This window comes from Pan troglodytes, chromosome 16, assembly GCF_028858775.2.
Source record: "Pan troglodytes isolate AG18354 chromosome 16, NHGRI_mPanTro3-v2.0_pri, whole genome shotgun sequence".
NCBI classification, from domain to species: Eukaryota; Metazoa; Chordata; class Mammalia; order Primates; family Hominidae; genus Pan; species Pan troglodytes.
Window position 1 is genome coordinate 7,647,201 of NC_072414.2, and position 13,666 is coordinate 7,660,866.

General features: G+C 46.9%; 1 protein-coding gene across 11 annotated transcripts in view; it reads left to right on the forward strand.

The window, feature by feature from the left end:
- Window positions 1-13,666, forward strand: part of OCA2 (OCA2 melanosomal transmembrane protein) — a 345,392-nt gene that overhangs the window by 241,334 nt on the left and 90,392 nt on the right. For all 11 annotated transcript variants that reach the window (XM_054667272.2, XM_016927806.4, XM_016927803.4 and 8 more), the window contains one exon: window positions 7,299-7,392. In XM_054667272.2, the coding sequence (XP_054523247.1) occupies window positions 7,299-7,392 (94 nt within the window). The remainder of the gene's footprint in view (window positions 1-7,298; window positions 7,393-13,666) is intronic.

Below are 13,666 nucleotides of genomic sequence, written 5' to 3' on the forward strand. Positions count from 1 at the left end.
AATATCTATTTCTCCTTCAATTATGCCAATTTTTGTTTCATATATTTCCACGTTCTATTTTTAGGTGTGTAAATATTTATAATTGTTTTATCTTCCTTCTGTATTGAATCATTTATAAATATATAATGTTATTCTTTGTCTTTTGTAACCTGTTTTTATTTAAATTCTATCTTGTCTGACAATAATGTACCCACCTCAGTTCTATTTTGGTTACTATTTACATGTAAAATATTTTTTCTTACTTTTAACTTATTTGTGTCCTTGTATCTAAAGAGAGTCACTTGTTAACAAAATGTGTATAGATGTATCCTGTTTCTTATCCAGTCTGCCAATTTCTGTTTTTTTTTTTTTTTTCTTTCTTTTTGGAGGCAGAGTTTCACTCTATTCCCCAGGCTGGAGTGCAGTGGTGTGATCTCGGCTCACCACAACCTCTGCCTCCCAGGTTCAAGTGAATCTTCTGCCTCAGCCGCCTGAGTAGCTGGGATTACAGGTGCCCACTACCACACCTGGCTAATTTTTGTATTTTTAGTAGAGACGAGGTTTCACCATGTTGGCCAGGCTGGTCTTGAACTCCTGACCTCAGGTGAACAGGAGAGTTTAATCCATTTACAATTAGTGTAATTTCTGATAAAGAAGTAATTACTCTGCCATGTATTTCTTTTCTGCATATCTTAGATTTTTTGTTTCTCAGTTTCTCCATTACTGCCTTTTTTTGGTATTTAATTGATTTTTTTGTAGTGTACAATTTTGATTACCTTGTTTTAATTTTCTGTATATTTTAATAGTTATTTTCTTAGTGGTTACCTTGGAAATTTAAATTAACATCCTAAATATATAACAACCTGTCATGAATAATACCAAATTAGTTTCAATAGCATACAGACTATTTAGTCCTTACTTCCTTTACAGTTCAGTCCTTACTTCCTTTACAGTTCAGTCCTTACTTCCTTCATAGATTACATCTTTATTAGCTGAATGCCTATTAAATATTTTTCCTGTCTCTTTCTCTCCATCTTCTCTTTCTGGGAATCCTATAATGCATATGTTGGTAGATTTGATGGTGTCCCACAAGTCCTTTGGGCTCTGTTTATTTATTTTTTTTCTTTTACTTTCTGCTCCTCAGGCCTAAAATTTCTTCTTTTTTTGACATTTTAAATTTTATTTATTTTTTTAAATTGTGATAAAACACATGTAATATAAAATGCACCATCTTAATCATTTTTAAGTGTACAGTTTAGTAGCATTAAGTAAATTTACATTATTGTACAACTATCACCACGATCCATTTCCAGAGCTCTTTTCCTTGCAAAACTAAAACCCTGTACCCATTAAAAATAATTCCCCATTCCCTAGTCCCCCAAGGCCTTGGCAACCACCATCTTACTTTCTGTCTCTTATGAATTTAAATATTCTAGATAAGCCCTGATAATTTCAAACGTCGTATCTTCAAGTTCACTGATCCTTTCTTCGGCTTCCTCAATTCCACTGTTGAACTCTTGTAGTGAGGTTTCCATTTAAGTTATTATACTTTCAGGTCCAGAATTTCTATTTGATTCCTCTTTATAATTTATATCTCTTTAGTGATATTTAAATTCTGTCTGTACATCATTTTATTGATTTCCTCTAACTCTTTGCCTATGGTTTCCTGTAGTTATTGAACCTCTTTAAGATAGCTGAATTAACATCTTTGACTAATAATTCTAATGCCTAGACTTCTTCAGGGATGATTTCTGTCAATTGTTTTTCTGTGAATGGGCCACACTTTCCTATTTGTTTGTATGTTGTGTAATCTTCTTTGTTAAGAGCTGAACATTTTGAGTATTATGTTGTGGTAATACTAGACATCTAATTCTCCCATTCCTCAGACATTGCTGAGTCTTGCTTGTTGAGTGCTGGAGCCATCCATTTATGATTTTTCCAAACATTTTTTGAAAAGTGTATGGTCATTGAAGTTTTTCTTCTATTATCTCTATAGTCAACTAGAAGACTGACAAATATTTCCTTAAATTTCTGGCTCCCAAAAAATGTGTGTGTGTGTGTGTGTGTGTTAGGAGTTTGTGTTTGTGTGTGTGTGTACAGAAATAATTACTGCCACTTTAAATTCCCTGGAAACTGTTCCATCACTTGGAGGTTGAAACAATGGCCAGCCTCTGTGCTGGCCCCTCAGTGATCAAAACAGTGGCCAGCAATCAACATACACAACCTCAGTTTTTGGAGGACAAGGTCGTTATTGCCTGCTCTGATATCAGCAAGTCACATCCTAAACATGAGCTGCCACCCCCACAGCTTCCTGCCACAGGGAGAGGATGGGGAGTGACAACCACTATAAAAAAAGCCAAAATTCACCAAAACCCTTTTTATCAGTCTTTCCTGTGGTTGCTGAAGGTGTTTGACTACACTCTAGACTTCCAAAATAGTTACTGTTTGAATTGAATTGTCTCCCCAAAACATATACTGAGGTCCTAACCCCAGGTACTTTGGAATGTAACCTTACATGAAAATAGGGCCTTTACAGAGATAATCAAATTTAAATCAGGTCACCAGGGTGGGCCCTAATCCAATATGACTGATGTCCTTATGAAAAGGGGAAATTTTGGCACAGACACACACAGGCACGGGGAAGGCTCCTGTGTGGCTGGAGTGATGCACCCACAAGCCAAGGATGGCCAGAATTGCTGCAGACACCAGGGGGGCAAGGAAGGACCCTCCCCTAGAGCCATCAGAGAGCACAGACAGGCCAACACCTGGTTTCACACTCTCGCCTTCAGAGCCGTGTGGCAATGAAGTCCTGTTGTTTTCAGTACCCAGCTCGTGGTGCTTTGTGACAGCAGCTACAGGGAGCTCATACAGTAGCTTCAGACAGTTCCTGCCAGTTCAGTCATCCTTTAGGCAGAGGTAGATTCCTGGAGCTTCCTGCTCTGCCATCTTCTGTGCTGTCATTCATTAGTTTTAAATTTTTCTGTCTGCCACTGTAAAGCAAGCTCTATGAGGGCAGGGATTTTTGTGTCTTATATTTACTGTCCGTCTCTTGTATCTAGAGCAGAACCAGACACAAAATGGAATATTCAGAATGATTATTGACTGAACTAAGAATAAATGAGCATAGACAAGATAACATGGTCCCAACCAGTGGAGGAGGGATAAGTGTTAAATGCAATGATGGAAGTAAGCTCTGGGCATAGTGTGTGATAAAATAGCAGCCACATTGAGGAACTCGGAGACTTCTCAGAAGAGAGATGCCCAAGCCTCTTATGGGCTGAGCGGGAGGCTACTTGAGGGCAAGAGTGACCATGTGCCTAGGTAGAGATGTGGGCATGGGCAACTGCACAGAAGTGGCAGGTGGTGCTCAGGTGAAGGCCTGTGAAGACTGGAGTGTGTGAGGCAGAGGACAGCCTGGCGAGGGAGGGCTTGCCTCAGATTGAAGGGTGCGGAGTCAGGTCAGTTGCATGGGCAGAATTCAGAGATGGAAAGGTCATGGCTGGCTGCATGGAGGACAGAATTAAAGGGGCAAATGGTGCATCTATGTTGTGGGAAGGGGAGCTTGATCAAGGCAGGGCCTGGGAGGACAGGCCACAGAGCTGCGGGGCGATCCTTGGGCTCTGGAGTTTAGGGAGCTGGTTCTTATCAGAATTGCAAATCCCAGAGAGGGCTTGCTTTGAAAACAATGTCAGAGTATACTTTTTGAAGCAATCAGCCTGTAACAGAATCTGGCACTTGTAAGTATGCAGTTTGGAACATGGGGTAGGTTTTCTCTGGCTTTGGGTGATGGACCTCACAGCACGGGAGCACTTGCTGGAATTTCCACATCACTAAGCTTGAAGACATTGCCTCCTCCCTTGATACTGCAATGCCCCCACAAGGACCCAGGGTCCTGTGCTTAGTTGTTCTGACCCTGCCTCCTTGTTCCGGGTGGTGTGCCGTGTTCTGTAGGGTGGAGGCTAGCTTTGCACCAACAGCATGGTGCTCAGTGCCTAGGGGCCCCGTGGCCTCACAGTGATGTGTGTGTGTTAGCTCTGCTCATTGATAACTGGCTGTTGTGAGAAGTTGCACTTCGCTCACTCCTCCGAAGAACGAAGACATCAAGTCTAAAGGTGCCTCTATGATAATCGCGTTTATCATAAGACAACAAAAGCAAAGCTTGAAAAGTGCCTCAGGGACTGCATGGGAGCACCCTGCTGCCAGGAGTTTCTGATTCTGCATCAGATTGATAGACGCAGAATCAGATGCTTTTCCTAGCGTGCTACTTATTTCTCTTCCAGTGTATATTTGACGCTACTGACAACAAAAAATTGAGCTGTTCAACATGCCCCTTGTGACCCAGCAAATATGAAGGGCTCCTTCTCAGACCCTGCAAGGCAACTCTCGAGAACCAGACCCTGGACTGGTGGAGACATGTGCAGTAGCAGGCACATGGGTCAGCAGCCTGGCTGCAGCTTCCTGGTCTGGACTCCGCTGGGGCTGGGCGGACCCTGCTCCACATGTCCTCCCCATGGGGACTCCCCAGGGCAGCAGCAGTGCCCAGGCTCCATCTTCTGTTGTGGCCAAGAGCCTGAACCTCCAGAGGGGCATGCAGAAACACAAGATCTTCTGTCCAACCCACCCACATTCTATCGGTCACAGGAAGCCACTAGGCAAGCCCAGAATCTGGGGTGGGGAGGAGGACCCACCTGCCCCAGTGGGATGCAGCAGAGGGCACACACGAAATCCTGCTGCAGCGGTCAGGAGCTGAGAGTGAATGGATCTTCCCAAGTAAGCCCTAAGGCACCTCTTTCATGACATTGGGGGACTGAGCACCCAGCAGAGGGTGGCTCTCTTGCCCCTTAATTCTCGGCATCGAATAATATTGCACATCATTCACATCTCCACACTGGGGTCCGCTTTCTGTTTGTGTTTTTCTGTAATGTTTTCCAGATCAGCCACCATTGGTGCTCTCCTCCTCCTGCTGCTCTTTAGAGTGGTTGACATACGCAACTGCCCGGGATGGCGGGCCCAGGGGTCTCTCCTTCACACCCTGTGGGCTCTCTGAGGTGTCTGGTGGGGACAACACAGCTCTCCATTCTCCGGAGCCTCCCGGAAGCAGGCTCAATGGCTGTGTCCTTCCCAGCTCCTTCTAGCAACATAAGCCACAAGGAGGCATGCTCTTTGAACACAAATTTCTTTTTTTTTTTTTTTTCTTTTATTATTATACTTTAAGTTTTAGGGTACATGTGCACATTGTGCAGGTTAGTTACATATGTATACATGTGCCATGCTGGTGTGCTGCACCCATTAACTCGTCATTTAGCATTAGGTATATCTCCCAATGCTATCCCTCCCCCCTCCCCCCACCCCACAACAGTCCCCAGAGTGTGATATTCCCCTTCCTGTGTCCATGTGATCTCATTGTTCAATTCCCATCTATGAGTGAGAATATGCGGTGTTTGGTTTTTTGTTCTTGCGATAGTTTACTGAGAATGATGATTTCCAATTTCATTCATGTCCCTACAAAGGACATGAACTCATCATTTTTTATGGCTGCATAGTATTCCATGGTGTATATGTGCCACATTTTCTTAATCCAGTCTATCATTGTTCGACATTTGGGTTGGTTCCAAGTCTTGGCTATTGTGAATAATGCCGCAATAAACATATGTGTGCATGTGTCTTTATAGCAGCATGATTTATAGTCCTTTGGGTATATACCCAGTAATGGGATAGCTGGGTCAAATGGTATTTCTAGTTCTAGATCCCTGAGGAATCGCCACACTGACTTCCACAATGGTTGAACTAGTTTACAGTCCCACCAACAGTGTAAAAGCATTCCTATTTCTCCACATCCTCTCCAGCACCTGTTGTTTCCTGACTTTTTAATGATTGCCATTCTAACTGGTGTGAGATGGTATCTCATTGTGGTTTTGATTTGCATTTCTCTGATGGCCAGTGATGATGAGCATTTTTTCATGTGTTTTTTGGCTGCATAAATGTCTTCTTTATGCAGACATTTATGAACAGAGAAGTGTCTGTTCATGTCCTTTGCCCACTTTTTGATGGGGTTGTTTGTTTTTTTCTTGTAAATTTGTTTGAGTTCATTGTAGATTCTGGATATTAGCCCTTTGTCAGATGAGTAGGTTGCAAAAATGTTCTCCCATTTTGTAGGTTGCCTGTTCACTCTGATGGTAGTTTCTTTTGCTGTGCAGAAGCTCTTTAGTTTAATTAGATCCCATTTGTCAATTTTGTCTTTTGTTGCCATTGCTTTTGGTGTTTTAGACATGAAGTCCTTGCCCATGCCTATGTCCTGAATGGTATTGCCTAGGTTTTCTTCTAGGGTTTTTATGGTTTTAGGTCTAACGTTTAAGTCTGGTACCAAAACAGAGATATAGATCAATGGAACAGAACAGAGCCCTCAGAAATAACGCCGCATATCTACAACTATCTGATCTTTGACAAACCTGAGAAAAACAAGCAATGTGGAAAGGATTCCCTATTTAATAAATGGTGGTGGGAAAACTGGCTAGCCATATGTAGAAAGCTGAAACTGGATCCCTTCCTTACACCTTATACAAAAATCAATTCAAGATGGATTAAAGACTTGAACACAAATTTCTTACAGAAACTTCACAGCCACTGTGTTTCATTGATTACAATAATGCAAAGTGCATCAACGTCAGAAAGGTGCACCAGAGGCTGGCACGGCTGACTAGAGAATGGTGCTTCCTGGCTGTAGAATCTGGTACCTGATGTCATGCTGTGAATGTTAGCAGGCTCAGGGTGCCTGGCAGGGAGCAGCCGTGATAAGTGGCTTAGCACAGGGGACCCAGCGTGCAGTTTAGGGTCAGGGGACTGTGTGTGAGTTCCGGCTGAATTGCTTTCGAGGTCTGTGCTCCTGTGCCTCTCTGCATCCTGGTCTCCTCATCTGTCAAAGGAAGGAGTAACAGCACACTTGAGGGATGTTGAGGATTCAAGATGACGTGTGCATAGTTAGCACAGCACTCCAGGGTTCTATGAGCTCTGTTTTAATGGCCATGTTCTCAGGCCCTGTGTTAGACTCTGTGTGCCTTTACCCCGTATAAGAGCCACAGCAGCTGGCAGGGCTCAGGACCAGGAGGACCAGTTGGTGGCAGCTGGCATCAAAGACATACAGATGAGTTCAAACTCAAGTTTCTGTGGATTCCAAAGTTTGCTTTGGTTTCTTTCCACAAATCTTATGCTCCTTAGAGTTTGAATGCTGAGAAAGCATTTGGATTTTCTAAATTGGTCACAGTATGGCAGCTTCTCTGAGCGTCCATGGGACGTGGCATCAATGTCCTCTTCCTCCACAGATTCCCGTGCTCCTGAACCTGAGCCACGACCCTGAGGTTGGCCTGCCCGCACCGCCGCTCATGTATGCCCTGGCCTTCGGTGCCTGCCTGGGAGGTAAGGGGCTGCTGACTGCATGGGGGTGGGGGTGCACGCCCACACTGTTGTTCAGCCCAAAGCAACAGTTAGTGTGTATCAGATTAAAAGCAAATGAAGGAGAGTCCGGATGATTTCCTGAGTGGACACACATATTCAGCTTTGACAGAGCAATTCCAGAGCAACTCCATTCCTTCCCCTTCTCTGCAGAGCTGCCGCCGACTTCCCGGGCCCATTGCCTGGGGATGACTGGTTCTGATGCCTCACAGCTAATGTGTTCCCGCCGTGTGCCTGTGTGGGTCGTGCTTAGGTTTAGAAACAGATTTTGAATCAGAAGCCATCCTCAGTTGCAGTTCTCTTTCTCTCTTAAGCAGTGGAGGGACAAATGGGTCAGCTAGAAGGGGAGACTCTAACCCATAAGAGTGGGAAGAAAGATTAAAGGATGTTTTTGGGGTGGGCATTGCACTTTGGAGACAGTGAGGAGTGGATTAGAGAGAGTGTTGGGAGAGACTGACCTCTGGTGAGCAGACACAGGGTTGTGGATGCCGTTGCTGTGGAGAGAACAGCGGGGGAGTCCTTCTCACAGCTAAGAAGCCTGATCACCTTTGGGAACACAGGGGGATTGTGAAGAATCTTAGATCAACACATCAGATACGCTTTAAGTTTTTATTCTTATATCCAGGTATGCTTAGATAATCCAGCTTTCTTTGTTCTTTGATTGATTTCTGACTATTAAATCAATACCTCTCTGGTTAGTTTATCTCCTTGGCTGAAAAGGGGGATTAATGTCATTCAGTGAAGTTTCTGTAATGTCAGCAGCCAGCTAATTCATGTAAGTCAGTGACTGATGCCTCAAGTTCTTCCGAGAGTGTAGAACTTGTTGAAATTGAGTGCTGAAATTGCCCCTAAGAACCAGTCCCGGGAAGGCAATGCAGAGCTACATTTAACATCAACAATAAGGAACAGGATTCAAGGACACCTGGAAATGCATCCCCTATGAGGATTCTGTTCATTTGAACTTGCTGAGCATCTGCTATACCCTTACATTGTAACAGACAGTGAATTCACCCCCCTGCTGTCGAGTGGGGAGGATGGTCACCTAAACTAAGGTTACAGCATAGACTGACACGTCCTGTAACGGTGGTGTGCCCTGAGTGCACAGGGCCCTGAGGAGAGACTGGAGACATCGGAGGAGGTTCTGCAGACAGGGAAGTGTGAAGCCAGGTCATACAGAGTGACAGGCCTCGTGAGCTAGTTTGGATTTCCCCAAAACATGTAGGATCAATGTGGAGGAGATTTCTCTAGGAGAGACATCAATGTGTGCCATTTATAGGCTAATTCCTAAAATAGGATTAGACACTTATTAACTGAGCACACTTTGGAAGCAGGGATGCAGCGAATAATGAATGTTTTCAGTCTTGGGAGCGTTTTAATCTAGTAGCTCTGGCGATTGAAAGGCACCTGTTCCTGGCACGGCAGGAGTGCAGTTGTGTTGGGAGTTAACCCTACACTTATTCTCTCAAGGCCCTTTCTCGTTGACTCAAGATTTAGCATTTTACAGAAATTATGGTAAAATATGTGTAACCTAAAATGTACCATCTTAACTGTGTGTAAGTGCACAGTTCAGTGGCATTAGGGACATTCACAGCGTTGTGCAGCCGTCACCACCGTCCATCTGCAGAGCTCTTTTCACCAGCCCAGGCTGAAGCTCTTTCCCCATGAAACACCAACTTCCCATCCTCCAGGGCTGGCATTCTGAGGAACACTTTAAATAGAAGTTTTCATTTGGTTTTAGAAATGTCATTTGCTCTATAAATTGGAGGTGATTCACTGGATACTTTGAAACAACTTTTTTTTTTTTAACTGGTCTGACCCCAGTATTTTTTGGTTGCTCTTTTCATGAAGAGCTAAGAACAATTCAAATAAGCCTTCAGAAAAACCTGCCTTTGCCTGAGTTTCCTGGAAAGCAGAGGTGGAGGCAAGTGCACGTGCTAAGGTGTTACTGGCAGGTGCAATCCTAAGGCAGAAAACCTGTGGGAAGGAAGTGAAGTGAGCGTGGAGAGTGAAGAAGTCTTCCCTGCTGCAGTTATCTAGAGGCTGTGGGCAATCCAGGCAGCATGTGACTATTTTCTCAACAACTCAGGCAGCACGTGGCTGTGTTCACACCAATCCAGGCAGCACGTGGCTGTGTTCACACCAACCCAGGCAGCACGTGGCTGTGTTCACACCAACCCAGGCAGCACGTGGCTGTGTTTAGATCAATCCAGGCAGCACGTGGCTGTGTTCACACCCACCCAGGCAGCACGTGGCTGTGTTCAGATCAATCCAGACAGCACGTGGCTGTGTTCACACCCACCCAGGCAGCACGTGGCTGTGTTCACACAAACCCAGGCAGCACATGGCTGTGTTCACACCAACCCAGGCAGCACGTGGCTGTGTTCACACCAATCCAGGCAGCATGTGGCTGTGTTCACACCAATCCAGGCCACACGTGGCTGTGTTCAAACCCTAAGGCTGCTGCTTTCCTTAGGTTATATCCAGGTCTTGAAGGACTGGTGGCTCTTCAACTCGACAAAGGGAATGTCCATGCATAGAGTTAATTTATATGTGTTCTGTCAAGTGGAAAATCTCACTGTTCTGAGAGTGTGGCCTATTGAGTGGAATGTATACTGCAGACACAGGAGTTACCCTGGAGATTCGATTCTTTGTGTGCAGCATTCATCAAAAACAGAGCCAGGCATGGTTTTGAAAATGCCCTTGTTCTGCCTCTGGATCCATGCATTGTCTTCCCATGCAGGATGACCTGGGTGTGCCAGGACAGGCAGGGCTGTTCATGTGCAGGCCCGACCCCCCTGTGCTTCTCCGTCAATGGAAACTGGGAGGGAGGCTTGAGCTGGGGAAGTGACACCTGGGGCCTTGTTCTCCCTACCACATGGAGCCCATGCCACGTGGAATACCCTTAAAACCCCACTGGTATCTTATTAAATGACTGCAACATCGTTGGCATCTGAATAATAGGCTCACATTCTTAATCTCATGTGAACCCCACAACCACCCCAGGAGATGCTGGGGAAGGTGGTGACGGTCCTCATAAACACAGAGGAAGCAGACTCCCTGCATTTCTGCCCCTGCCCATGATAGGGAGGGATGAGCAGCTGGGTTTCTGGTCCTGGCCAGGGACTGGCATAGGGATGGGCAGACCAAAGCCATGTGGAGTCCAGGTGACATGAGGGAGTGTCTTCTGTGGGAGAGGGAGGAGCTCTGATAATGATTTTCCTGGCCCGGAGACCAAACCTCAGGAAACATAGGGGTCCCGCTCCCTCCTCTGGCCACGGTCATGTCTGGATGCGTGGTGAGGAGATGCCTGCAGGATCTGCAGCTTGAGTGTGGGCCGGCTCTGTGTGTTGCTGGCAGGTGGCAGAGTGCACAGGTGCAGGGAGTAGGTCCTGACGGCGCCACAGAGCTCTGCTGTCACCGTGTTTGGACTTGTGCCACCTGGGACTGCCTGTCGCCAGGAGGTAAATGCTTCCTACGGCTAACACCGGCTGGTTTTGCATCTTCCTTTCCCTACTATCACAAATACCTCAGTTAATGTAACAGAAATGGTGGCAGATTTGCTCAGCTTACAGAGCTTAGAAGGTTTGAGACTTCAACTGAGGTCTTCTGAATTTAAATATAGCATTCCTTCTGTTGCACTGGCGGACACACTTTATTTCCAATACGTCTGTGCAGGACCTGCCAGGGCTGACCCATAACCTCCAGGCCTCTCTCCGGGGCCTCTCCAGGGCCTCCTTTCCGGAGCCTCCTCTCCGTGGCCTCCTGTCTTTGGCCTCCTCTCCAGGGCCTCCTCTCCGCTTTGGTATCAGCCTTGCTTGTCTCATTTTGCTGACCAATAAGACAGGAGGGGCCTGTGTAGGAGCCTTTGCCATAGCCTTTGCCTTCGTCATCAAAATGTGTTGGTGCCAGTTCTCCTCCCTGCCCTCCTGCCTTAGATGTGGCTGGGAAGCCATCCTGTGAGGGGAGGGAGAGGCCGAGAACAGTGGAGACCTGCCTGACAGTAGCAGGCCTAGCACCAGCTCCCCGCCCTCTGTCTCCAGGCTTCTCCTTACAGGGGAGGAGGTGGTCGCGCATGTGTCTAAGTGCTGTTCATCAGGTTTCTGTTGCCCGTAAAGCATTCTTTAAAGAAACGGCTCTGTGTGACTTAACGAGTTGATGTCCTGCCTCCCAGGCTATGAGTCTGTGAGAAGGCTGAAGGACTTCTGCAAGGGGATGGCTGAGAAGGAGAGCCCTCAGGGAGGGAGGCCAGGCAATTCAGACACATCTGGTTGCAGGAGGGCCTCTGGGGGAGAGCAGCCCCTCTGGTGTCACCCACACGACACTCCTGAGAAGATGGGTGGATGTCTGATGTCTGAAGGCTGAGCAGTTACCCCCATGACATAAGCCAGCCCTACCCTTGCCTGTCCTCAGCCGCATCTCCCTTTCCAAGGAAAGAGCTGTGCTCCCCACTTGCCCCCCATCCTCCCTCATGCAGGCCCCAGGCGGTATGCAGCCCCTCCTCCAGATCCTTCAACATCCTTTCCTCCTCCCCATTCCTTTCCCTGAGTCCAGAGTGCTCAGGACCAAAATAGCCTCCTGAGCAGCTCACCTTGGCAACCTGCAAAAGGAAATGGAAAGATCCTTCTGTTTCCTGGGAAGTGGTCCCTCACAGATCAGGAATCCACGCCCACAGCAGACAGGGTGAGATGCTCTCCACCTGGGCAGGACCTGCCTGCAAAATTATCATTTTAATTGGAAAATGGGCATTTTTTCAATCACTAATCCTTAATGGGAGAGAAAATAAGTGGAGTCTTTTATTTTCAGCACTCACGCAAGTTGCTGAATGTGAACTTGGACCATGGGTTGGGCTCCACTCATGACGTCCTGGAGTTAGTAGGGTTTAGGGTGCAGGCTGATGCTGTCCTGGTACCCAGGGGCATTCATGGGGTGAACAGGGCAGGTCCTGCCGAGGAACATCGGCTTCTTTGTGGGAAGAGACTTGTTGGACAGTGAGAAATGATGGCCACATTAGATGGCTTGGCAAGGGTGTGGAGTCTCACTGGGCAGGTCTCCTGGCCAGGGAAGGAGTGGGGTTGGCAGGCAGGATGATGGGATGGAACCGTTGGTGCAACAGTGCCCAGAGGGGGCTGTCTGGGCCAGCACTGCCCCGAAGACTCGCGTATCGCAGCTGCTCCAGGCCTTTCAGACACTGCATGGCTGTCTACAGAAAGGCCTGGGGCAGCCTGAGCCCCACCTCTCACTGATCTTCCTCTGGAGCCAGAATGGTTCACGGTCAGGACTTGCCACTTCCCGACCTGACACCTGGGCACACTGCTCACCCTGTCTGTGCTGTGTCTTCATGGGGACGTGGGGCCTCCACCTGCTCTGTTATTCATGTTGTCCAGCCTCTGAAAGGTTGCTCCCTCACACTGACATGCTGTAGGCAGCTCCAGGGCAGTGTTGCACAGTTCACCCATCCTCCATAGAAGGAGAGAGAGATGGAGATGGAAGGCAACTCTTCCTCAACCATGTGTGCACGGACATCAGGACTCAGCTAAACTGGCTGAGCCCGAATCACGCGCCTGTTCGTGAACACTGACCACGATGGCTGGGAGCGACGGAGGAGGCTCCTGGGCCTTCCCTGGGTGTGAGTGTGTGTGGGGGGTTGGATCTCATGACCCAAGTGGCCACCTTGGCCCTATTGCTCACCAGGCTGCGAGGATGGCACGCATGCATGTGTGCACAGTCATAAAAGCTTACCCAGAGAGGTGTTTTATGTCAAGGAGATGCCATTGGTGAAGACGTGAAGGAAAGGGGTTCCACCTGGTTGTTTTTACCTATCCTTTCATCCACTGAAAGAGTTTCCTAGTGTGTGGGCCTGGAGTCCAGAGGAAGGTGGTTCCTGTCTGAGACTGCATTCCTGAGGGACACACGTTCTGGGCTTTGGTTGTTGGCCCCACTTGTGTTTTTCTCTGAAAGACACACAGCCCCACAGTGACTTGCCCATTCTCCTTAGCTTTCCTCCACTCTGTTAAATACAACAGCCATGGTCTTATCCATAAATGAATCATGGTATTTGTAATCAGTGAGCTTATTTTTTGCTTGCTTGCGTGTGTGTGTGTTTCCAGATATTTACAAAGTGGTCACTTTGACTATAAAATAATAATCAAATCAAAGCCTGTGAGATGATCTAAATATTACAAACCAAAGAGAACAGAAGCTTACCACCAAGATGAACTGGGATTTTGTTTTTAAATTT